Genomic DNA, 27,075 nt, shown 5'->3' with positions numbered 1-27,075 from the left:
TGTAACTGGTAGTTGCAGCAGATGTGGGACAGAGGTATTTCTTTCAGATCTGCCTGCAGTAGTTGCTGCTCTGTAACAATCCACACAAATAGTGAGAGTCAGTGAAACTTCAAACCAATTTTCATCCACAAAGTGAAAAGACAGAGGGCTGTATTTCAAAAGAGCAAGGGACTTTTCCAAAGCTGAAAGTGGAGTGTCAGTGATGTCCAGCTAATATACAAAATGCTCTCCAAAGCTTTATTTGGTGTCTGAACCTGTTTGTTCTTTCATCCTAAGTAGCAGTAGTTATGCCCTGCAGGATCCTGTGAGTCAAATTTTCCTTATCTCTAAGTAGGGTGAGAGGCACCTTACATGAAATGAAAACAAGATGTGAGGTTGTACAGCAGGAGTCTCAGCGTGGATTTTGTACATGAGGGGTGGAAAGGCTGTAAAATATGAGGGCAAGGATCAGGGCGGAGTTACAACAGGGCCCTTAATACAGGTAAATTCCTTTAATCTGGGGAAGGAGCTTAGTGAAGAGCTCTGTGAGGATGGCTGTGATTTGTCCAGCTGAAGACAGAACACTGGTTTCAGAGGTGGCTTTAGTGGGAGCATAGGTGTGGTGTTGTGGGAATTGAATGTGGGTTGTGGAAGATGGTTGCCTTCAAGCCTTAGAAAGAGCATGAGTACTTTTTTTAGAGAAGCTGTGTATGGAGGCTGAGCATAAGCCAAAAGCTTTTGAGACTCTGTAGTAGTTGCTGATTGCTTTAAATTGCCAGGAGTGATAAATCCCAGTGTCATCAGGGAACTTTCAAAGACTGTATTTTCTCTTTAACTTTGTCTACAGGCTCTTCCTATATTATGCTTTCCTCACTTTGTCTAGGATGAAATGCTTTGTGTCCCTGTCTCTGTAGAACCTGTTTATGGTGTTAACCTAACTGAGATCTATACACTTAAATTTTGCATTAGAGTTCTTCCAAGACTTTTGAAGTACTCATGGTAGATTTTCATGCATATTTCCATGAATATTCACTTTATATTCTTCAGCAGGTCCACTAAGGAAAGATTCAGCTAAGCATCTAGAATAGAAGTGGAGTGTATTGTCAGAAGCTGGTTCCTTGCACTACATGTCTTGGGGAATTTTATGTTTGGTACTTCAGTGTTGATACCCTGAATCTCAAACACAGCTGACTTGCTGAGTGAATAGACTCACTTTCTGAGGTTCTTTCAGCCACTAATGCTGAAATGAATGATTCTCATAACTGAACTGGCCTTTGCTAGCTCTGTGCTGTGTCATCAAGCCCTTCAGACTGGGGAAGAGTTGCTGTTGGAAAGCAATAGATGCCATAATCTGAGGGACAGCAGTCTTCAGTAGCAGTACCTCACCCTTAGCCATGTTGTATGGGGTTTTTTGTTTGGCTGGGTTTTTTTTTTTGCCAGCTGTGTTATTCTGTCAGAGGCAGCAGAGAAATGGTCTGTTCTTTCTCTGAGGCAGTGGCTCTCTAGAACATGCAGCTCAGTAGTGGAAGGACTTGGGCTAAGTATCACTAAGAAACAAGGAATCTCAGGTAGTGTAAGGTGCCATTGCCAACGCTGCTTGTGTGGTCTTTGGTGCTTGATTGGCATATGCTTGCTGGAGCTGGGATGGGTATCACCCTGGCCTGTCAACAGAGAGGCTGAGTTCATACAACCAGGAGCTGGTGTTTCTCTTCCTCTGCCATTCAGAACTCTGCAGAGCTGAAAATCTTGTTTGAAGTTCAGTCTTCACTGATGAATATCTTGGAAGTGCTGGGACTGCTTCCTGGCTGATAATGGTCTATGTGATACTACTGAGAGCTCTCTGTGGTTTCCTAACGCTGTCTCTTGCAGTGCTGCAGTACACTTAAGTAAAGTACTGGTGGTTTAAGAGATGATTATTGGGGGTTTTGTCTCGTGTTTGTTAAACTGCTTTTCACCAGTAAGAGCTGGGCATGTCTGAGCAATATGGTTTTACTCAAATGATGCCAGGAAATAAATTCTCAAGATTCACAGTAAAATTGTAAAGTTTTTATTAATGCTTTGTTGAAGCTTTCTGAAGAATCTGAGCATTTAAACAATACACCCAAAGGAAATGTAGGGTGATTAACAATAATCTTCCCATGACAAGAACTCTTCTGATTCGGCAATTGTTTCTCTTGTTTGTCCTTTCTCCTATTGCAAGTTCTGGCTGTGAGGAACATGGCACTTCTTGTCTTTATCTGACACAGACTGGCTGGAAGGGCTTTGGTGGTCAGTTCTACCTCTTTCCAAGGCACAGCAAATGCTGAAAGCCTTCACAGTGCTGTAGATAAATAAAGCTTGTTGAGTTCAGGCTTCCAGGTGAAATTCCAAGCCATGGGCTGTTAAATGCTGATGTGTTTTTGAACTCAGTCGTTGAGCTAATCTGCTCTGGAAGCTGTAATGCCAGTCTGTGGGAGGGGAATGCACAAAGGATGCTCTGCCAAGCTATTGTTTTGAGAAGATTTAATGCATGTTGCCATGCAGTTGAGAAATGTCAAAAGCAGAGGCTGTCAAAAAGGGCTTGTATTTATTTGTGGTTAAGATACAGTATCCCTTCTGCCTGTACACCTGCAATTGATTTCGAAATCACCCAGGTTTGAGGATAAAATCATATCAAAAGAGCTCCTTTATGGTCATAACTGTCACTTCTGGAAACACTGGCCTGTGGCTGCATACTTCAGAGATAAAAATTCAGATCAGCTTGTTGTTTTCCACTGGCATTTTTAAAACTCTCCAAGGGCTGTAACTTGAGCATCTTGTGTCAGCAGCGCTGCCTGAAGTCTGTCATTCATTTACCTGATTACACTGATGTGCCTTTTAGCTGTGTGTGAAGCAGGGAACTGCTTTAGTTTCTAAAACCAGACAAAAAAAATTTAAATCCTAGTCCTCTTCTGATGAGTTTGGTTTCCTGATCCAGCTTGCACAGGAAGGAAAGGCTTGAGTGGAGGAATAGGTGTGTGAGCACAAGGATTGTTTTAAGTAGTGTTTTCAAATGCTTAATTACAGCCTGAAACCTTTGTGGTTTGTAGCTCATGTTTTGGTCTCTGTCAGTTAAGAACAGTCTGAGCCCTGGTTAAGTCCCTTTCATCTTCAGGGTGTGGCTGTGACAGCAAATTTATTTTGTTTTGCTCTGATCTTGTGAGTGATGTTTCGTCCTGAAGGACAGAAGTCAGTCATTGTAAGCATCATCTAGGCCAGGATGCTGGTGGCCATCTTGGACACCTGGGCACACTGCTGGCTCATATTCAGCTGCTGTCACCCAACACCCCCAGATCCTTTTCTGACAGCAGCTTTCCAGCCACGCTGCCCCAAGCCTGGAGCATGCATGGTGTTTCTGTGAGCCAAATGCAGGACCCAGCACTTGGCCTCCTTGAACCTCATACAATTGACCTTGGCCCATGAATCCAGCCTGGCCAGATCCCTTTGTAGACACTTCCTCCTGTCAGCAGATCAACAGTGCCACCCAATTTGATTTCATCTGCAAACTTACTGGAGGGTGTCTCAGTCCCCTTATCCAGATCATTGATAAAGACATTAAAGAGAACTGGCCCCAAAACTGAGAACTGAGCCCTGGGAGACACCACCTGTGACTGGCCACCAGCTGGAGTTAACTCCATTCCCCACCATGCTTTGGGCCCAGCCATCAGCCAGCTTTTAACCCAGTGAAAAGTCCACCCATCCAAATTTCTGCAGGAGGATGCTGAGGGAGGCTGTCAAAGGCTTTACTAAAGTTCAGGTAAACACCCCCCAAAGCCTTTCCCTCATCCTCTTTAGTCCTCTGGTACTTATTGCCCCATCCTGCTGCACTGTTCTCATTTTCCTTGGCCTTCCTTTTGTCTTCAGTCTTACCTTTTCCTCAACAAAGTGGAGAAAAGCAGATGGATGCTCATGTCCTTCAGGCTCCTACAGTCTCGTGTCTGCTCTGGGTGTACAGTGTGATTGGTGTTGAGGTGTGTGAGCAGCAGGTTGTTGATAGACTGAGGGTGAACCTCAGCAGCTTCTCTGAAATACCCTGGATCCAAGTCCCTGGGAGGCACCAAACCTTGTGAGCCATAAAGTCTGATGAGCAGCAAAGGTGCTGGATGCTTACCCAGGATTTTAACAATGACAGCTTGTTTTGTTTCCTTACTTGTTTCCCCTCTTGGCTCTTACATTGAAGGTGTAACAGCTGGTGACAGCTGGAAATGCTGTTAGTCAGGACATGGTGCTACTTTGTCATGACTGGTGCAGGAAGATTAGCCAGTTTGGAGTACAGCGATCCCAGTTTCTGGAATCAGGAGCACATTCTGTGCTGTTTGTCAGCTTACCTGGACACATACAAAATACACCTTCTTTTTCCTTGACTTCCCTGTGTTTCTTGTGGCCTACTGAACCCCTGCACTGCAGAGCACCACTTTATCATAGAATCAACCAGGTTGGAAGAGACCTCCAAGATCATCCAGTCCAACCTATCACCCAGCCCTATCCAATTAACTAGACCATGGCACTAAGTGCCTCATCCAGTCTTTTCTTGAAGATCATCAGGGATGGCGACACCACCTCCCTGGGCAGCCCATTCCAATGGCAAATCAATCTCTCTGTGAAGAACTTCTTCCTAATATCCAGCCTGAACCTCCCCTGACACAACTTGAGACTCTGTCTCCTCATTCTGTTGCTGGTTGCCTGGGAGAGCAGACTGACCCCCACCTGGCTACAACCTCCCTTCAGGTAGCTGTAGACTACCTCCCCTGAGCCTGCTCTTCTCCAGGCTAAACAACCCCAGCTCCCTCAGCCTCTCCTCACAGGGCTTGTGTGCCAGGCCCCTCACCAGTTTCATCACCTTTCTCTGGACATGTTCCAGTACCTCAACATCTCTCTTGGATTGAGGGGCCAAGAACTGGGCTTATCTTGCTTATCCTCTAAAATTTCATGGTCTATTGTGTGCTGGATGAGCAAGACAGAAGGTGGTTGCTGTAAGGAGCATTGTAGGAGTATCTGCATCTTTCTGTGGTCCCCTATTGATGCTGGAATCTTCACTTGGTATTTGCTGGGATGTTCTGAACTTGCCTGAGTTCTCAGTTTAGTGCAAGAATGCCCTGAAGGCACCTGGTTGCATAGAGTCCTCAAAGAGTCCCATGGGCTTAGGCTGATGTCTGGAAACTGACAGAGTACCCAGGGGATGACTGGGTCAGTTTGTCGGTGCTAGGAAATTCTACAGGGTGATGTTTGATTTGTGCAAGGCACCCTAGATCAGTTTTCCTGCTAGGAATATTAAGTGCTGGAATCAGTTTCCAATTTCTTTTCTGCATTAGACTCCAGACTTCTTTCCATGTTTAAGTCTTCTCTTGTTTCTCTCCTTCACTCCTCAGGTTTTCAGAATTAAAAGCCACAGGACCTTGGTCACTCTGAGTGTTGTGCTGTGTGTGCAGGTTTGGAGGGTGTCTGGGTCAGCTTCCAGAGCATCCAGACTGTCAGGATAGAAAATCCCTGGGTCCTTGAGTAAACTCACTGGACCTGGAGTAGTTGGTAAGGAAATGGTGTGTCAGTGTCCAGTGGAAGGATGTTTCCATCTTACTAAGGGAAATTATTCACGGTCCAGCTCGGTCTGGACTATGAGTTTCTCAGCTGTGTATATTGTGCTCTGCTTTCTCTTTCCTAAGTCCACTGAGACTTCTTGCATCCCTAACCACCAGAAAGCCTGCACCTTCATGTGACCCCAGCCTCACTCTTGGTAAATGAAAGTCCTTTCTGAGCCTCTCCCATTGCACTGTTTCTTACATAGAGAGGATGTCCTCCCTGTACCACTTCCCTCAGACTCTGATGGCCTCTGCAATTCTCAGACTGACTCATCTCACCAGTGGTGACACTGAATGTACCAGTTTACACTCTCAGCATTTTGTTACTCATTTTGAAACCTCTGTAGTCTTTGTTCTGCTTTCTTAAATGGCACTAAATGCTTTGACACAAAAGAATCCTTTGTCCTTTATACTCTTCTTTCTGGGGGTGTACTTACACGTACCCGTGGGCAATCGAGAAAAAGAAAAATGGCCTAAGGGTTACAATTGCAGAGTAGCCATTTCTGTGGACTTGGGGAAGTTCTGCTGTAGAACTAGAGAAGTGAAAGGATATTACACTGTTCAAATCCCAGTGCAATCCCAGGCCAAACCAGGAATGACTTCAAAGAGCAGCATAAAACTGTCAGAGTCAAGTGTTAAGGCAGCTAATGTAAATGGCATTGGTTTGGTTTTTAGCAAAGACTTTTAATGACACTTTTTTAACATTTTGTAGGATTCACATGATGCTTTACTGGAATTTGGGAATAACAACCTCCAAATACTGGTGGATATCACAAGGGAAGGAGTATGGAAAAACCCAGTTCTTCTCAAGATTCTGTCCCAGCAACCAGTAGAAGCTGAGGAAGGTAAGAATGTTCTTCTAGAGCTCCTGTGTGGTCATTGAGAAGTTACTTGGTGCAATTTTGAGGGAGAACCAATGACAGAAAGTCAGCAGAGGGCTGTGTTTTAAGTTGCATTGTGGGGTAGTATTTATATGTTGCTGAACAATATTGATGATGAAACAGTCCTACTGGTACTCTGAATAACATATCCTTGCCACTGCAGCTCTGCTTGGCCTACACTAGCCATTAGTTGGAATAGTTTGAAAATCCAGTTTTCAAAATAACTTGGTTGGTTTTTTTCCCCCCCCCATAAAAAAGCAGACATTTTACTCCTCAAGGTGGCTTGTTCTTCAGAACTGTGCTTCTAAATGATTTTCTGAATGCTTCCCAGGGAGGAGTTGTCTAAGTCTGCCCCATAAAAGATGCATGTGGAGGGGCAGCATGAGTGTGGAGATTTCCTTTTATTAAGTGCTGGGCTGTGTTTAGACTGTGGAAATAAGGTCTTGAATCAGAAAATGTTGAGGTTTTAGTGTCACTTTGTATAATTTCCAGTGTCTGTCTTCTTTTGCTCACTGAAATCTTTTCATATCTCTTAGTGGTACCATTAAGTACCTGCAGGTATTTCTTTTCCTAGTTCATTAAGAGTTTACCTCAGTGGTAGTTTAAAGTTAAAAATAATATAAAGGGAAGCAGAGCTTAAAACATTTCCTGAAGAAATGAAGGAGCAGGAGAAGGGATTTTTAAAGCAAGCTTTCTTTCATAGCAGTATCCTTCTTTCTGTCCTTGAGCAGCCTCTCTTTGTGCTGTATTAAGTTGGGTTGTATTAACAAATAAGTGAGAAACCTGTTAAATGATGAATGCCCCATAGTCTCTGAAGTCTTTGTAGTACACAACAGCACCTCTGTACAAGGTAGGGTAATGTTGCCTAAAAGAAAATTTGTATACATGATTCACTAAGTCTCTCCTACTCGTGGGCGACTGATGTAGTCTGAAAGCACCTTTAAACTGTCTGGATGTGACTTTGGAATCCCTTACTGGACCAGTCTGGCAAAGGCAGGTTTCTCAAGTAAATCATAAGGGCTTGCTTTTGTGATGCTCTTGAAAACCCTTGTTGTGTTTGGTTTGGCTTTTTCCTTGCTTTCAGAGTGTCTGATAGCAAATAGACTGAGGAAAAGTGGGTGGTGGAACACTGGAACAGGTTGCCCAGGAAGGTGGTTGAGGCCCCATCCCTGGGGACATTCAATGTCAGGCTTGACGGGACAGTGAGCAGCCTGATCTAGTTGGGGATGTCCCTGCTGACTGCAGGGGGATGAACTAGATGAGCTTTAGAGATCCCTTCCAACTCAGTGCATTCTGTGATTCTTACACAAATCTGAAAGATCTTTCTACAAGTTTTCCAAGCTGTTTAAATGTGTTGGCACCCAGACAAGATGCTTTTAGGTCCTGACTGAGTACTTCCCACAGGGAATAGTACAGCTTGTGTGATACCTGTTGACATGTGGAAACACACTGAGAGCACCACAGGAGAGTGTTCAGTTCCTGCAAATCCTGTGAAAGTACTGGATCAAAGTAGTGTTCCTAGTAATGGAAATGGGAGAACAGCAAGAGAGGGGATGGGAGTGTGATTGAGACACAAATACTACCAAGTGAAGCTTCAGCACTTAAATAGCTCTCTGCCTTTACACTAGAAAATAAAGAGGTCATTATTTGGTTGCTTTCATTTTTGGTAACCTCTTGAAAGACTTAAGAGCATGCTGAAAGTTGTTGAAGGTTAGTTGAAAGAGATAACTAGATTGAGGGTGTGCATAAAGTTTACTCCTTTCTCAAAAGGCAAGATCAGAGAATCACAGAATCATCCAGGCCAGAAAGGACCTCTGAGATCAAGTCCAGCCATGTAACCCACTCCACCAAGACTGTCAGTACTTGATGGCAGTGCCAGATTTGTGCACCCTACACTGCTGCAAGGCAAAATGAAGCATTAAAGAGATACAGTTTTCTCTTCCAACAAATCACAGCATGGAAAAATCTTTTGGCTCCTAAACTGTGCTGCTGGTGTTACTGGTTTACCTTACTGACATTGCCAGACAGGTGGTAAGAGCTGATTGTAATAATTTTATTGTCTCAGCCCCCCATCAGCAGCAAGGGACCCTGACACTTAGGCTGACATCTTGACATAAGTCTGAGGCAGCCTGCCTGAGGAGCAGTTGCTGATATCAGGAGTGGAATGCAGTCTCCGTGGAGACACAGGTGCAGACATTCCGGGAGGGAGAGTTGCCTGGTACAAGAGCACTGTGCCACCTTCTGTTACCAACCAACCATGTAGCTGCTGTCCCAGAAGATGGATGGCCCCTACTCTGCATTGGTGAAGAAACAGAGAGCTTCAGCAAGTGTTGCTCACTATGATGTCATTATAATAGCAAAACACCTCCTGGTCACAAGGGCAAACCTAGCAAGTTTCAGGGTCTGATTGAAGCAAACCCTCTGGGGCATGTTCCCCTTGGCTTTCTTCACTTGGAGATCACAGCAATGGAGCCATCAGTGTCCATTGAGTGGAGCAAGACACAGGTATGCCCCAGTGGCTACAGAAGTTAGTGCTGAGATACCAGCGTGAAGCTGTAGCATGCCTTGCCTTTTGATTATTAAAATCTTGTTGGGTGTGTTGTACTTTCACTTCTTTGTTAGTCTCTCTGCCCCAGGAATTCAGAGGCAGCTATAATAATGCTTGGCTTGCAGAAAGCCTGCCTAGGTAGCTGGAATTGCTCTTTTGGCCTTGTTAGGACATGGCTGGAGCTGGAATGAAGCAGATATCTGTAAAATGTCTGCTGGATTAACTTCATCCTTTTTTACCTTCAGCATCATACCAAGTAATTGCCTATAGCTTTAATAGATCACTGATTAGTTACAAGGTTTGTCTCCCTGCTGCTTGTCACTTCTTTGATCTGTGTGATATTTTTGTGACTACCATGTCCCATTTGATGGAAACAGCAAGAATCAAAGTGCACTTTCTGCAGGTCAGAGCAGGGATGGCAGTTCTGCTCTCAGACCCCTTGAGTAAGGGCTGCCGAAAGAGCTCTAGCACAGTGGGATTTCAGCTGTCGTTTCACCTTTCAGTGCAACAGGAGTTCACAGAGTAGCTGCTGAAGTGTTGCTGTAAACGGATGCTATTTGAGTCATCTAAAACTTGGTCTCTTTGACCTGCTTGGATGTCATGCTTTTGGCTTTCTGTGGTGTGTGTCTTGAAAAGCTTCTCCTAGTTCTTGTTGTTGTGGGCCACTGGTAAGCCAGATCTGAGAGCAGCTCCATGTGCCTGTTGGAGTTCTATTTTGTGAACTCCTCATTGGTGTTAGTGATTATCAGATGCTTACTGCAAATGTGACATGTTCTCGTATCTCTTGATTAGAGGTCCTCAATGTTAAGATTACTCTTTCTTCTTGCACTGGTGCTGAACAGGAGCTGGCATCACCTGTAAACATGGCTTCCCAAATCTGTTCAGCAAAGGTTGCATAGCAGCCTAGGCTTTGTCTGCTGCTGCTGTGGCTGTTCAGGAATTCAGCTGCCATGAGCCCAGGGTGGTTGTTGCAGTTTTCTGCTGGCCAGCTTGATCAAGATGGTTGTTTTGGGCATGAATGTTTGCTTGAGGAAGGGATCTCAAAACAATCATTGCAGCTTATGCCTTCTAGATGAGTAAAGGAGATGCTGTTCAGCAGTCTCCACCTCAGCTGTTCTGTGCCTCAGAGTGTTCAAGCTGCAACTTCCTTCAGGATTTTTTTCTTGTTGTTCTTCTGACTTCAATATTATCATTCAGGAAGAGCAAAGCGATTACAGTGAGCTTGTTGCTGTGTACAGCAGATGAATACCAACATCTTGGTGTGTCTCTATTGATATGAGTTGATTTGTAGGAAAATTGGAAGAACTCTCTACCACATTGCTGCTGTAAAGCAGACCTTGATGTTGTTTGTGCATGCTTAACATGGAATGGAATCACAGAATGCACTGGGTTGGAAGGCTCCTGTAGAGGTTGTCCAGATCAATTTCTCTGTAGTCATCAGGGCTATCTCCATCTTGATCAGGTTGCTCAAAGCCTCATCCACCCTAGCCTTCAACACCTCCAGGGAGGAGGCATCCATAACCTCCCTGGGCAACCTGTTCCAGCATCTCCCCACCCTCACTTTACGGAATTTCTTCCTCGTCTCCAGTCTCAATCTCCCCTCTTCCAGCTCAAAGCCATTACCCCTTGTCCTGTCACTCCCAGCCCTTGTCAGACATCCTTCCCCAGCTCTCCTGTAGCCCTTCAGGTACTAGAAGGCTGCTCTAAGGTTTTGCAGGCGCCTTCGCTTCTCCAGGCTAAATAGCCCAAACTCCTCAGCCTGCTTTCGTAGAAGAGCTGCTTCAGCACTCTGATCACTTTTTGTGGCTCTCCTCTGGACTCTCTCCACCAGATCCATGTCCCTCTGGTGTTGAAGACTCCAGAGCTGGACACTGATTTCAGGTGAGATCTTGGCAGAGCAGAGGGGCAGGATCCCCTCGCTCCATCTCTGGCCACACTGCTTTGGATGCAGCCCAAGCTGTCATTGGCCTTCTGGGCTGCCAGTGCCCACTGCTGGCTCCTGTCCATCTTTTTGTCCACCAATACTCCCTGCAAGACCTTCTCCACAGGGCTGCTCTTAATTTCATCATCTCCCCAGCCTGGATTGATAATGGGGGGATTGTCCTGACTCAGGTGTGCAGGATCTTGCACTTGGCTTTGTTGGACCTCATGAGTTTTACCTGAGCCCACTTGTCCAGGTCCCTCTGGATGCCATCCCATCCCTCTGCTATAGCAACAGCACCATTCAACTTGGTGCTGTCTGCAGGCTCCCTGAAGGTGCTCTTGATCCCTCTGGCTACATCATTGATGAAGGCATTGAACAGCACTGGTTCTAATACAGAGCCCTGAGGGACCCCACTTGTCACTGCACTTCAGCAGATGGTTGTCCTGCTCCAGAGGTACTTGATGCCGAATTTTGCCCCAAAAGGCGAGAATAACTGCCTAAGAGACTCATTTTAAGTCAGATAGACAGGAGGTATTTTTATTAGCAACGCGTTGGAGAAATCACTAAATGGATTTCTGCCTTTCCCGTAACAAAAGCATGTCTTTTATACAGTTTTGGATGTAGTATTGCATCAGATCATATACATAATCATATCTTTGCATACATATTCATAGAAGGCGTGGTGTAGGCGGAGCGTGGGCGGGGACATCTCTTTTGAGGATCTTCTTGGTGGTCATTCCGGTGGCCTTCATCATGGGCAGGGGTCTCCTGATGAGTCTTCCTCTTTAAACTTTTGACTCCTTTCCTAATTTGGTCAATTCCCGGTGGTGCCTGGCTTGGTTCCACTGACTTGACAAGGCTCTTAGGGTCAGTTCGACCTTGTTGGCTCTGAATCATGATTACCCCGTCAGTTCTTATCACTTACCTCCTTTTTCTGTCACAGTGTCCCAGGCCTCAGCCGATTTATTGCTCTATGTGGTTTGTGCTTCCTTCAGTTGCTTCACATTCTATGTTTTAACCCATTATTTCTCGAAAGCTATCTGTTTTGGGGCTTCATACTTTTGGAGGATATGCTCACCCAAGGTGCTCTTTCTCTTGAACATTCCTCATAGTCCCTGCAGTCTTTTCATGCCTTAGTGCTATCCATGCTTTGTCACAGCTGGATTTGCAAACTGTGGTATAAATTCAGTGTGTCTTCTATTGTCAGTTTTTGTGTGAGAAGGGAATCTCTTGCCCTTACTTTTTGGCCCTGGGGTTAAAGAGCCCTTAAGATTTGTGTAGAGTTTGAAACTGCACTGGCTCTTTCCTGTTTAGTCCAAAGGGTTCAGAGGAGGCTGCAAGGTGTTTTTGCACTGATTTTTTAGAGATAGCTCTTTTAGTCCTGAGATGCTTGGTAGAAAATAGGACAGAGTAGACAGCAGCAGGAGGTCTAGAAAGAGAAGGACCAAGAAAATCCCCTCATGCCATTTTTGGAAATAACAGAATTAGGACTGAGTACAAAATTATGTTCTCTGATGGGGAGCCAATGGTTCTGAGGAACAGGCAGCAGGATGAGTTCCCTTTGCAGGGAAGGGGCAGTTATTGCAGGCAGGATGCTGGAAAACAGTAGATGCTTGAGGGAGAAACTAAGTGCTAAGAGATAAATCAAGCACTAGTCAGACCTGACTTTTGCTCCTGCCTTCATCACTTACATGCGCATGACAGAGAAGCTCAGTTTGTCCTTTGTCTCTGCAGAGATCAATGCACACTCCCTGAGGTGTAGAGGAGTCAGCCTAGGGGCACAGACCTTCCATGCTTGGGGAAGCAGGAGAAACATGCTTATTGGCCACTCCCAAGGATTGCAGCAAGTTGAGACCCTCTTGTCCATAGCAGCAGTGAGTCCACCTCATGTGTTTCCTTAGGAAGTTTCTCTGATCTGTGCTTAAAGCTAGAAGTGTGACTGTTAACCTGAGAACACTGCATTTAGCTGGCTGACTGCAGGTGTTCTTCAAAGACTTCCCATTTCTGGACTGTCTGCCTCTGACACAGCAGCAAGAACTTCATTTGAGCAACTGCTAATTGCATGTCTAGCTATGTAACAGGAAGCAAGAGGAGCAGAAATATGTTAGAGTGGGTAGATGGAATAGCTTCTTTTTTACCTGCTGCTGCTTTTATTCTTCTCATGGAACTGGGAAAAAAGATATATATGGTCCCTACCACAGGCTCCTCGGGGAAGGGGTCATGGCACCAAGGCTATCAAGAGCTCAAGGAGTATCTGGACAATGCTCTTAGTCATATGGTTCAGTTTTAGGTAGTCCTTTGAGGAGGAGGAGGGAGTTTGATTCAGTGAGCCTTACGGGTCTCTTCCAACTTGAGCGGAGCAGAATCAAAGTAAATCTGATGTTTTTAACCAGATTACATAGACTTTGCTGACTACTTAGTGTTGAATTAGTTCACTGAGTCTTGTAATCATCACTTGTATTTGGTCAATGTAGAGCATGAGCCTAGCAGGTCTTAAACACAGTTCTTTCAAAGTAACAAAATACAACATTGTCACCCTCAGCTTCATTTTGTCTAACATTCTGTGGGCTTTTATCAACTTGTGTGGAAAATTCTCTGGTTGCAAAGTGTGCAATGCTTTGGTTGAAATGTTTGCTCTGTGGAATGTGAAGATACAATTAAAAGCTGAAGAATTTGCATTTCAGCTGAACTGCTGGGATCTCATTCAGAATACTGTACCCAATAGTTAGGGTGGAGTCTGATCAACGTGATTCAGCCACTGCTGTAGCAGATCTCCTTACGGGCGCTGTGGCTGCTTTCTGTAGCCCAGCAGTCTTTCCCCACACAATCAATCTGAGTTTGTTTTGGGGGAAATATTTCATCTATTCCTGTAATTTCTTGTACCTGAAGTTTCCTGGGACAGCTTACACGGGCTTGTGCTGAAGTATTCATGCACTGAGACGGTTTCAGGTCTGTCAACTCTAAATTCTGTGTTCTTTTTCTTTTCCTAGCTAACAAACTGATCACGCGAGAGGGACCTTCCTTCCTGCAGATGCGAATCAAGCATCTGATGAAGTCAAACTGCATCCCACAAGCTACTTTCTTGTCAAAATTGTGTGCAGATTCTCCAGAAATTGCCAATGTTTCATCTTTTCGACAAGCCTACCTCACGTGTGTGTGTTCTATGCTGCCTAACGAGGACTCCATTAAGGAGGTTAGCAAGCCGTCGTTTCTATTGATGTATGATTACCAAGCAATTGAACATGTATTTTAGCAATAAGAACTGAAGCTGGAGAGTGAAACTTGAAGTAGACTGAGAGAAGAGAAATGATGTATTGCAGACTGCAGTAGGAAAAAAACCTTTGTTGTAACTGCTGATGTAGATGAGCGTGTCATTATATGCTTGCGTTTGACGTTGGATGGGTTTGAAAGCTTACAATAAGCTTCTAACTTACAAGCAAAATGTCATTAGAAAGCAGCCTTTTCACTGGTCTTCTACTCCCTCTGACCTAGAAAAGAAACTAAACCCCAGATCAAAACAAAGAACAACCTAAAGTCACAAAAAACCTCACACAAGAAACAAACCACAGCAACCAGCCCGCTTTAGAGTTGTTCCAGAGCCCTCAGCTCGTGTTTGGTAGTTAGTCTTCGAGTGGCTATGGTAGGAATGGTTTGTTTCAGTACACTGCAGGCCTCGTACAGCCGTTGCCTGGTGCCTCTTGATCTTGCAGCTTTTATTTTACCAATTTCACTGCTCTTGTTAGAGTTGCATGGCTTTGGTGTCATTTGAAATTACACCTGGAGCACTTTGAACACCTTGAGTGAGTCTCTGTGAAACTGGGGGAAGCTTCACATCTGAAAAAGTAAAAAGGATGTTAGCACTGATTTGTCTCTTGGTGCTGTCTGGTGTGGTTGTTCAGAATCAGCACTGGTGGTCAAAGACAAGAGTCTGGCTTTGTCACATCTCTTGACATTTTTTGGACCTGAGTTTTTGTCTTCAAAAAGAAACTAGGGATGCTGCAAGTGCAGAGAAGGAATGGGAAGCTTCTAGATAGGCTACTGCCTGTATGTAAGTACTTTGCTACTCTGCCCAAAATGAAAGGTGGTTCCCAAGAAAACGAATCTGAGAGGGGATCAGAGCTAACATCTGAACTTTTTATACCATTCCATAGCTGAAAGCCAGGGTATGAACTCTGAGTTCAGGAAACACTGTTTTGTTCATGTGTTTGTAAGGCCATTTCCTTTGATGTAGTACACATGCATTGCTCCTGTGAACGTGCTGAGAATAAAGTGCCTTTCAATTCTTTTCCTTTAAGATTGCAAAGGTGGATTGCAAAGAAGTACTGGATATCATATGTAACCTGGAATCTGAGGGACAAGAAAACACTGCATTTATCCTTTGTACAACATACCTTACTCATCAGCTTCAAACAGCAAATGTGTATTGCTCTTGGTAAGTAATAAGGATTATTGCTACTCCTAACTGCTCCTCACTGGATATCAAACTTCTAAGCTTTGTGGGTCTACTATATTGTGATTTGTTTCTTCCCTCGTGAATACTTAAACCCATGAGAGTTTGATGCCTCTTTTCCCTCATACCACAGAGATGTAAGAACTAGGAAAGTACAGAGGCAGAATCCTTGAATTCCCCATGTGCCCCTCACCTCCCTGCCCTTACCCTGAGAGGCTTCTTGTATGCTTGTGACTTCTATAACTGTGAACCATAGTGCTATAAAACTTAATCTGCCCCTTTGATCAACTGAAGATAGAAAACTCTTTGCACCTCCTTTCTCAGTAATGGCAAACTGGTAGGGGCAAAGCAGGGATGCAGTTTTCTGCCCCTCACACAACAGAGGTAGTTTTCTCCTGGATAAAACTTCACATTGCCAGACACCTAGAGTGTGTCTTGAAAGTTTGGATTTGGTCAGCTGTGGCACCACTCATTTACTTGCTTCACATTTTAAAGACACTGAGAAAAGTTTTCCTAGCCTGTTACAGCTGTACCATAGGTAGAGATAACCATAGGTAGGCCCCATCATGGGCTGTAGTGGCATAGAGAGAAGAAATCTACAGCTCTAACTGATCTCTCTTGGCTCATTAGTCAGGAGAAAACATGGGTTTGACTCTTAGAGTTTTGCTAGCAATGCCATTAACACTTTTTGGATTTTGATTGTTAATCATAATATAATTTTTGTTGTGTGTACCTTAAGGCTGTATAATGGTATTTCAAGTCAATAAATGATTTAAGCTTTAGTCAGCTTTCATAGTGTACTTCTGGTGCACTATGTAATTTGATAGACTGGAACCAACTGGTGACTAAAACCTTGCTAAAGATCTTTATGAGGAGAGCAGGGAGTGAGAAGAGCAGACACTGGTACAGCCTCCTTCACAGGACAGCTTCCTTCTGTGCCCTTTATGGATTTGTTTTAACAGCCAAGCCCTAGGATATGTGCTACTCACCTGTAGGGTCCTTAAAATTGTTTCCTGCAGAATTTTCTGGATCCCATCTATCTTGAGTTTTAGTGTAGTGGTAGACTGATAAAACATTCTTCTGCTAGCCCAAGGCTGGCCCTCAGCAGGCACTGTAAGCAAGCAGCATTGTCCATTGCTGTCCTGCTTGCTGCCATTTTTCTGCTGCATATCTTACTGCATGTGGTGTCAGTGAGGCAGCATAAATGATGCAGATTGAAAGTGTTCTGGTTTAGACAAGTGAACTTGTTGACAGTTGTGAACAGCAGGTGAAAGTGAGGATGCTTTGAGACCGTTAGTGCGGATGAGTGTCTTACATAGCTAATTAAGGTGGAGTTTTGGTGCTGTACTCATACTTGAGCCAGTCCTAACAATTTGCCAAAAAGCAGAAGGTAAATTCTTGCTATGTTGTGGTACTGGCTGCACAAGTCTGCCTCCTTTTGTGGTTTTGGCTCTGGGGTCATCTGACCTGTAGTGAGCACACTCATCTAAACCAGCTAAAGCTTTCTACAGGTTAATGCTTGGTGAGGTTACCACGTGGTCAGACAGGTTCCAGTGAAGAAATGCAATACTGGTGCTTCTGGAAGCTGTAAACCATCAAGTCTGTTCAGATGGAACATCACTCTCAGTCTGCCTGATGGCACAGTGCTGAGTCTCCACCCAGCACAAACCTCTTACTATTGGAGAGATTAAGCTATTTCATTAGCTTAGTTCAGCTCATCCTATAGCTTCAAGATGATGAGCCACATATGTCTCTGAATTAGTGCTGTTGGAGTGAAGCTTCATTTCACAGCTGAAGATGAAAGCAGCCTTGGGTTTGTGTATGTTACTCCTCACCAAAATTGGAATTACAGTGAGTGTTGTTGATAATCATAAAATGTGCAATGTTACTTTTAAAACTGGAGGTATTGCTGTGTGGAATTTCATCCAAGCAGTGGTGCTGCTCCTGGCAGTAATTCTGAGCTAGGTGGTTCCTGTAGTCTCTTAGGAGTCAGGCAGTTCATCAGTCCATAAAACAATGCAATCTTTAGCATGAACATCAGTGGCATTCACTGTGAGCTGTAGTTAAGCACAGCTGTAAAAAAGCTTCCCTCTGGTCTGATAAGCTGAGTAAGATTTTGTTTGGTTTGTGGGGGAGTGTGGCCTTGATGAAAGCTGTTTTCTTGCTGCGTTGCTGGGCCTAGCGTGCCCAGCTGGGGATGGGGGAGGGCATTGAAGTAGGCCTGTCTTGGGGGCAGGGGGGTATTTACTCCTTTGTGGTGAAGTCACTCTGTCCTCAGTCCAGAGCTGATTTCAGCTCAAACAACAACAACAAGAAGTTACTTCTGGATTCAAGGGACTACAGAAATATTGTAGTGCTAGCCCCTCTGCCATGGGCAAGGTCACCTCTAACTTCAGCCTCCACAACTTCTCTGGGCAACCTATTAAATATTGACCATTTTTGTGCAAAAAATATACCCCAGGTCAGACCCATAACAAGGCCTTCCCTTTCACTTGGCCTAGGCTTCGAGTAAGATTGTAGTATCTGAAGGACAAACTTTGCTGTTATTGAGGGTAAAGCTTGCCTGATGTTGCTTGATTTTTTAACATTTCTTAAACATTTTGCTTTTGGTTCTAGAGGCTGTGAATGGCCTTTCATTAGAAACCTTTATCTGTAATTTGATGCACAGAGCAGTTAAGTTAGCAAAGGTGACGTTTACTCTGCTGAAGAAGTAGAAGAACAACATTGCTGAAGCTGTGTAAGAGATAAAGATCTTACCAGTCTGCTGCTTTTTCCTTTCTGTGGCACTGGTGGTGGTGTCAAAGCAACAGGAGGTTACAGATTGCATAAGTGGCTGTGTTGCCTTGGTTCTAAGGAATTGCTCTGCACTCAAATGTTACAAGCATATAACTGCTCCAAGACAGTAAACAAAGCACTCAGCTTACACATCCCTTATGTAACACTCTACAAAAAGTGTTCTGTTGCAGATTCACAGATTGCATTGGGTTGGAAAGGACTCTCAAAGGTCATCTTGTCCAACCCACTCCAGAGTTATCTTAAAGCACTGTGACAGTTACATCACTTGAATGCAGGTGTCAACATCTAAGCTACTTGCCTAGTGGAGAGAAGTGGTTGCTTCACATTAAGATTGAATCTCAATGTGAGAAGTTTAGGCTCTACAAGTGTGGGGGGAGGTTTTCCTGTCTAGAAAGGAAGTGCAGCTGTAGATGCCTGCATCAGGAGAGAGAAATCCCATGGCCAGTGCCTTTCTCCAGAACACAGTGTAGATTCTGTTATTTAATGATCTGATGCTCGTTCAGGAGTAAGGCAGGACACCAGTTCTCTTCAGCATCTTTTGGAGATGGAAACCTGGAGCATGTGCTGTGTTTCATAACCAATGGTTGTGGTGTCAGCTCTGCACTGGAGTGTGCAGACTGCAGCCGGCTCTGTGTACCTGCAATGTCCTCACCTCTTGCTTTCCAATCTTTGCAGGGAGCTGACGCTTTTCTGGAGCAAGCTGCAGAGAAGAATAGATCCTTCTTTAGATTCCTTTTTGGAAAGATGTCGCCAGTTTGGCATCATTGCCAAGACCCTACAGCATTTATTTTTCTTGATAAGAGTCATACAATCCGAAGTAAGTAAGCTGCAGTCCGGAGTCTTTGGATACAGCCAGAACTGTTTATATGACTGTTGTTTTCTTAACACTGATGAAATACAGCTCATTTTGTTATCCACGCTTTCAGATCAAGTGCCTAATATCTTACTAATAAAAATCTCTGAAAAATGGCTGCCATTGTAGTTTTGTGTCAGCTTGACACATGGAAGTGACCTTCAGTCAGTGTGGAATCATCCATTTGTTAGTCTGAAAATGCAGTCTGACAGGATTTTGCAAACAAAGCATAGCTGTGATTTGATCTGATGCCTTTTTAGAAGTGAGAGAGCAACAATTTTCTGCAGCACCTCTAAGAGATGGAGACTTGGCTGAAAGGCCTCCTGGTTATGTATTCTGAGAACATTCCTTTATCTCAAAATGTGTGATACAGTCACACCTCGACCTTTGATGTCTTCAGAAAAATGCCCATCTTTGTAAAATTGCAGAAAAGCTCAGGAGGTGCTTAACAGCAATATTTATAAACTCATAATCTCTGTTTGAGGAGTAATGGAAAGACTTTAATTGATCCATCTACCAAGGAGGCAAATCCAGCATGGTCTTGATAAGCAGAGCAGAAGGAATAGCTGCTACTAACCTGGGTAGTTGCTTGAGTATGTTTCTGTCTTCCTTTGATGGCTGCTCTGACTTTCAGAATTGGTTAGACTGAAATTCCCTGTGTCTGGTCACAATGTAAGAGTAGGACCTGTGGAGGCCAATCATGAATGAAAATGAACCAGGCACATTTTGACAGAGGAAAAACAAATCCTGATAACAAGATCTTGGCTGTTTTAGTGACAGTATTGCGCTGCTCATGGACCAGAGATCAGGCATGGAATTTTCTTTAGGGAAAGGCAAAATTTCCAAAAGATTTCAGATACTTCTTCCTAAAACCAGAGTTTTACACGTGTAGAGTAGAATTTGCCACATGAACTTCAGCTTTATGAATGTTGCAGTTCAACAGTACTCCTCCCCCATTTGCTCATCCTTTTGCATTCTTATGTGGACATGAGTTAACTCAAATGGCATCAAACGGATTATGACTAATGCTGACAAGATGCCTTTTCTTTTCAGTTACATTTCTCTCTACCTTCAGATTTCATTGCCTGGGAGTCTTTTTCACTGGCTGGAGTTAATCCTGTGAACCAAATGATTCACTAAGTGTGATCTCATTAAAAAAAAGAGCAAATACCAGGGCTCTGGTTTAGAGCCAAAGTAGCAATCAAAAAGGTTCTGTGATTGTCCTCCTAACAGATGATAAGAGTTTGGAACTCTAATCTGGCAAAGATGAATTTGGTAGTGCACACAGAAATGTTTGCTCGTAGCTTCTTCAAAGTTACCCTCTTCCTGCTTTTAAAATGTGTGTGAGTGTGCACTGATAGTTAGTCAAAGCCTTCTGATTTCATTCTTTCCTACACACTACTTCCTTCTGTGTTTCCTGCTAAACCATATTAAAATTTCTTCTTCTGGGGAAAATAGCTTTTTCTTATTGCTGTCCAGCAGATTAATTCTGTTACTGAATTAAAGGAAAATTGCATGACTTCCAATAGGCCATGCACAGTGAGTACCAGATCTTGCTAACTCTTTTAATTTGTTATTAATCCTTTGGGATCTTTATCATCTGAGCAGGTATGAATGTGGTAGTGTTAGCCACATCTCATCCCTCTACGCTGTTCATAAATATCTCAGCTGTTATTTGGCTTTACTAAGAATGACTTAGGTAGTTACTTCATGTGTTCAGATTCTTTGTGCTGAACAGTGTGCTTTTGGAACAAGGGAACTGTCAGTTTTGTCCATGCAGAGTTTGGGATAGATTGGGTTTTTAAAAACAACATAATACCGTTGAGCAGCACCACAGATTTACACAGACCACTGAGAACATGTTTGGGAGTGAAATGGCAGTTATCTTCTTCAGGAATAATTTCTGCCACTGTTCTGCATGGTACTGAAAGTTATTTTGTTTCAGGATATGTATTTTCAGTAATTACTGCGCAGTGCTACATGTTCTGAGTAATACCCTGTGTGGATGCTGCGGGAGGATGTACACTGTGCTCCTTCAGATGCCTGACTTAGTTACGATTGAAAGTCAATCAGTGATGAGGAAGAGGAGTTAGAAAGATGTTTTGCAACATGAAATGCCTAAACTAGTTCATGTGACTCCTCCACAGAGTGCACTCAAGTGAAAAGTGGCTTCCCTCACCTGAAAAGTAAAATAGGTTCCTCACAAAATAAATGCCAGCTCTTTACGGTGTGCTCAGCGACTTGGGCACTTAATGCTTGGAAGCCTGAATACATTCTGGATGGGTTATAGTCTATTGGATGCTCTCAATTGTTCATCTTCATAGAAAGTTCTAGAGAGAATGTACTTGCAAAGAGAAGTAACATTTGTTTTGTGGCTGTCTGTGTGTTGTGTTGTTTTTCTTAAACAGGCAGAAGAAGCAGGACTTGCTGTGTCTGTTTTGTTATGTGTGAGAGCCCTTCAGATCCGATCAAATGGAAGCGACGAAATGAAGACATCAGTATGCAAAACAATTGCATGCCTTTTGCCAGAAGACCTGGAAGTTAGAAGAGCTTGTCAGCTCACAGAATTTTTACTTGAGCCAACTCTGAGTGGATTTAATGTGCTGGAAGAGCTCTACATGCAGCCAGATCAAAAATTTGATGAAGAAAATGCTCCAGTTCCAAATTCTCTTCGTTGTGAGCTGCTGTTAGCTTTAAAAGCATATTGGCCATTTGACCCTGAGTTTTGGGACTGGAAGACTTTAAAGCGACACTGCCTGAAACTGTTAGGGAAAGTAGCTTCTGATTCTGAGGATGATGCAAGCTGTAATATGTCCATCAATGAAACCGACATGCTAGAAAGTTTCTTCAGTGACTGTGATGAGACAAAAGAACATAAATATGATGATGGCAAAGACACACTGAGTCACCCTAAAGAAAAAGCAAGGGTGAAAAAACCGATTGGTTCTTCAGAAAGATACCAGAGATGGCTCCAGTACAAATTTTTCTGTGTGCTCTGCAAAAGGGAGTGCATAGAGGCTAGAATACTGCATCACTCCAAGATGCACATGGAAGACGGTGTTTATACGTGCCCGGTGTGTACAAAAAAGTTCAAGAGAAAGGAATTTTTTGTGCCACATGTAATGGAACACGTTAAAATGCCGCCCAGTAGAACGCACAGACCTAAAAAGAAAATAATCCTGAAAAAAGAGAGATCCCCACAAAAGACAGTAGCCTCCAGCAGCCTGCCCTCAGCATTTCAGGACAAGTCCCATAAGCCACAGTTGCCTGAAAACTTTGAAAATGACACACAGGAATACGTCACCTTCAGCCAGCTGGAGAACTGCCAGCTGCAGGACAGAGACATCTATCCGTGCCCTGGAACGGATTGTTCTAGAGTGTTCAAACAGTTTAAATACTTAAGTGTACATCTGAAAGCTGAACATCAAAACAATGATGAGAATGCAAAGCACTACTTGGACATGAAGAACAGGAGGGAGAAGTGTGCCTTCTGTCGCCGGCACTTCATGACATCCTTCCACCTGCGGGAGCACGAGCGCGTGCACTGCGGGCCGCAGCCCTACATGTGCGTGTCCATGGATTGCTACGCCAGGTTTGGGTCCGTCAACGAGCTGCTCAACCACAAACAAACACACGATGACCTTCGTTACAAGTGTGAGCTAAATGGCTGTAACATTGTGTTCAGTGACTTGGGGCAACTTTATCACCACGAGGCACAGCATTTCAGAGATGCATCCTACACCTGCAACTACTTTGGGTGCAAAAAGTTTTATTACTCCAAAACTGAATTTCAGAATCACCTTGCAGTGCACAACATCCAAGTGTCAAATGGGGAAGCGCAGCATACAGTAAAACTCGAAGAGTCAGTTTCAAAAGACAAATGCAGTTATATTCCAGAGTCTCAGCTGCTTGAACAATCTGTAAACTCCAGTCTGAATCATAACTTGGATCCCTCTGGCTCTCAGGGAATTCCACAGATTAAGGAAGAATCTTTTTCTGACAGCGAAGATCTAGACAGTGAAAGTAATTACAATCTTCATTGTGGGGACCACAGCACAGATGCTGCAGTAAACCAAGGCCAAGTGTCTCCTCTGTTGGTTGGGACAATGGCTCACAATCAGTCGGTCCCAGGTTTTCTCATGTCCCAGGAAGGAGTTTTCCATCCAGCAGATGTGAAACGACAGTGTTCCAGTGTGGCAGTTTGCTTTGATGAAAAGAACCTTCCCTGTGGTTTTGAAGGCTGCTGTTCTACGCACAAAACGTCCAGAAGTGTGCAAAAATACCTTCGAAGGGCTCATCCATATAACTTCAAAGGTAAAAAAGATACAGAGATGAAAACTAAAGACTTTCTTGATCTGTTGAGTGACACTCAGGACAGTAAATCCCCTACAGATAATAGTACAGAATTAGGTCATAATTCTGATACAAATGCTGGCTCTCCAGAAAGCTTGTGTTGTGCTATAGATGCTAAAGGAAGCAATGGCCTGAAGGAGGAAACTTATCCTTCTTCCCCAGAAACATCTTTTTATGACAGTTCTAAAGAATCAAGCATTGAAGATAATATGTTGGAACTAATGTTAGGCTTGAAACATCTGAGCTTAAAAAATTCTACCATTCAGAATTCAAGACACAAGCCATTTTTGGGCTCTTTACAGTCCTATTCATCTAGGGATGCCAAGTATCCTGAGTCAGTAAATGAAACTACCTCAAAATTTCAGCTCCACGAGCAACAAGGTGATTTGCCCAGCCAGTACCTTACTCAGCTGGCAGCTAAACCGTTTTTCTGCGAATGTCAAGGGTGTCCGTGTCAGTTTGTCACCAGAGAAGCTCTCTTAATGCACTATGTTAAAAAGCATAACTACTCAAAGGAGATGGTTCTTCAGTTAAACATGTTCCAGCACCGGTACTCGCCCTTTAAGTGTCACATTTGCCAAAGGTCATTTACCAGAAAAACGCACCTCAGAATTCACTACAGAAACAAGCATCAGATTGGCTGCGCGAGGACGGCTCACAAGGTGTGCTCAGACGAGAAACTCGATCACGCTGGTTTGTGTACAGATGACCTGCATAAAAACAGCGCAGTCCCAACACCTGTCTGTGCAGGCAGCGTTGAATTAGTTGAACATTCAGACCACCCAGAGCAGCTGCGTCGCCCTAAAAAAGAGGACTGTAGTTCTGAGACAGATTTGGAATCCAATGAAGAGACAGACAACAATGTCACAGGTAAAGCACCTAACATAGCATCTCTGGACAGTCACAGGGAAGAACTGGAAGCAAGACAGGGAAGGGGAAGTAAAAGAACAGTTGCTAAAGGAAACTTATGTTATATATTGCATAAGTACCACAAACCGTTTCATTGTATACATAAAAGTTGCAACTCAGCATTTACCAACCAGAAGGGTTTGATTCGCCATTACAGGACTGTTCACCAGTATAACAGGGAACAGCTCTGCTTAGATAAAGACAAAGCAAGAACAAAAAGGGAACTTGTCAAATGTAAAAAAATCTTTGCATGCAAATACAAAGAGTGTGGTAAGCGGTTCTTTTGTTCTAAAGCTCTTGCTAAGCATTGCAGTGACTTCCACAATGAACTCTTAGAGGATCAAAAGCTGATTTCTGAAGCTGAATCTGTGAGATTTGCTTGCAACCAAGCCCATTGCCCTGCTGTGTTTTATAACCTTGACAAGCTTAAGCAGCACCTAATCGATGAACATGCCAGCAAAGAGAAACTAAAAGATTTTGAAATCCATTGTGACCTTAACGGCTGTAATAGAATCTTCACAAACTATAGCCACTACTCCCAGCACGTCTACTTCCGGCACAGCCAGTACTACGACAGCCTCTTTGGGAACCGGAGAGAGGAGGAGGATGATCAAGAGAACAAACAGAGTTATTTGAAAGACGGTTTTGACCTAAGCAGGCAGAATGGGAAGCAGTTAAAAGAAAAACCTAAAAGAATTAGCAGACACAGAGAAAAGCATTTGCTGAATTTCAAAACAAAAGAGGAAGCCCTGCAGATGTGCAAGGAGAAATGTAACCAGACCCAGTACCCATGCATGGTGCAGGGCTGCTCGTCTGTGGTGAAGCTGGAGAGCAGCATCGTGCGGCACTACAAGCGCACGCACCAGATGACCAGCTCCTACATCGAGCAGCAGCTGCAGAGGCTCGTTGTCTGCGTCAAATGTGGCGTCATGGTCGAGAAACAGTCCTGCTCTGAGGCAGCCTTAGACTCGGACAAAAAATGTGTAGAAGTTCAAGAGGATAAACCAGCTAATCCCGAGAGTGCGCAGGAAAGTGAAAAACCTCCTGTTCCAAATTCTGACTGTGAGCCTCCAGATGTAAGCAGTGAGGACCAAACCAAATGTCCACCCAGTAGCGTGAGTTTGGACACCGGTGCCTTTACGTATTCAGGCACTTTAAAGTGTAACCACAGTTTGAAAAATGCCTCTTTGGAAGAGCATAACATCAGGGAGACAGGTGTGGGTAAGAGTGAAGATGTTTCTGAGAACAAAGAGAGAGAGAATAGCTCATACTGCTCAGGGTTACAGGTAGAGCTGCCGAGGGATAAAGAGCCAGAAGGATGTCAGCATAATGCGGTTAATCAGAACACAAAAAGAAGTGCACTTTGTGCGGTGAAAGACAAATTCCAGAAGCCTCCTGTGTCCAAACCATTCGATTTAAAGACATACAAACCAATGGGATTTGAGTCTTCATTTCTAAAATTTATTCAGGAAAGTGAGGGAAAAGATGATGACGATGATGATGATTTTGACGAGGTAGTAGAATGGGAGTCTCCTGAGCAGTTACCGGCAGATAAGGCCTCACCAAAAGAGGAAGACAGTCAAGGGGATACACCAGTAACCAGCCCTGTAGATGACAAAACTGTAATCATAGCCCCAGATAACCATGAGCAGCTAAGAGAAATCCAGCCTTTGTTGTCAGAATCTTCATCTGCCCCTTCTTTAGAAAATCTGAGGGCAATTTTGGACAAGGCACTGACGGACTGTGGAGACCTTGCCTTAAAACAGCTTCACTACTTAAGACCGGTAGTTGTTCTTGAAAGATCCAAGTTTTCCACACCCCTCATAGACTTATTTCCAACAAAAAAGGCAGATGAGCTTTGTGTAGGAAGTACATAAGTAGTTTTGCTTAGAGCAGATCGCCTCCACTACTGCTTTATGGGGAGAACTTCAAACTAGAACAGTAATTTTTGCAGTACACACTGTTTAGGTTAGTTTAGATTGTTTAATTCCATGAATGTATAATATCTGTCAAAAGTATTGGCCAAGTTAATTTAGCTCCCCATTTTTTTCAAGGAACTATGCTGATTTTGGTGCTATTTAACACGTCAGAATACTGGAGGCTTCCTCTTGAAGAGTAAATGTGCATGATTGTATATGGAACAAGTACTAGGGTACCAGGGTTTGGGGGGCAATGGAGTTACTTGACTTGAATGTGCACCCTAGGGTGCTTTGTGTAACATATTGTACACTACAGCATCTTATATTTTTTGAGTTATGAGTTTCAATAAATTACAGTTTTTCACCCATCTGTTTACTGTACAGTAAGTCTTTGATGTGGTTTACTTGTAACTGAATTTGGGACCATTCTGAGTGCATTGGATAATGTTGCTTCAGTTTTATGCATTTGTAGATAATTTGTCCAACTGCTGAATCAGTGTAGATACAGAAAAGTAAAGTATTGCTTTTTATTTTATAATCCTCTCTGTGCTTTATTCAGACTCAAAAGCATTCTCATAAGTGCAGGCAGAAGGCGCTTGCCACTTACAGCTGAGACAGTTCCAGTTCCCTTTCCCTTACAAGGAAGATGCCCTGGGCATGTGTGGCACAAGTTAACTGTGTGAAGAGTATTGCCAGCCTTCTGTGCCACTTCAAAGTAGCTCTGCACATGTAGGGCTTTCTGGTTAGTTTTGTGGGTAATGAATCAAACCTAGCTGGAAGCCTCACTGGAAGAGGAATCCAGTATTTTGTTTCCTGCATCTGGATCGGGGCAATCTCAAGCACTGATATAGGCTGGGCAGGGAGTGGCT

General features: G+C 43.7%; 1 protein-coding gene across 3 annotated transcripts in view; it reads left to right on the top strand.

Moving 5' to 3' along the window:
- The window catches only part of RLF (RLF zinc finger), a 40,197-nt gene extending 13,456 nt beyond the window's left edge, over nt 1-26,741 (top strand). For 2 of the 3 annotated variants that reach the window (XM_068150948.1, XM_068150947.1), the window contains 5 exons: nt 6,286-6,418; nt 13,917-14,119; nt 15,222-15,358; nt 18,848-18,989; nt 21,434-26,741. In XM_068150948.1, coding sequence (XP_068007049.1) covers nt 6,286-6,418; nt 13,917-14,119; nt 15,222-15,358; nt 18,848-18,989; nt 21,434-26,164 — 5,346 coding nt within the window. In that variant the 3' untranslated portion in view covers nt 26,165-26,741. Of the gene's footprint in view, nt 1-6,285; nt 6,419-12,681; nt 12,801-13,916; nt 14,120-15,221; nt 15,359-18,847; nt 18,990-21,433 lie in introns of those variants that run through there. The other variant, XM_068150949.1, reaches the window with a different exon arrangement.
- The last annotated feature ends 334 nt before the right edge of the window (nt 26,742-27,075 follow it).

Source organism: Melanerpes formicivorus, unplaced genomic scaffold (assembly GCF_026170545.1).
Source record: "Melanerpes formicivorus ecotype bairdi unplaced genomic scaffold, bMelFor1.0.p_v2 SCAF_21, whole genome shotgun sequence".
NCBI lineage: Eukaryota > Metazoa > Chordata > Aves > Piciformes > Picidae > Melanerpes > Melanerpes formicivorus.
This window is presented reverse-complemented; position numbering and strand designations above follow the sequence as displayed.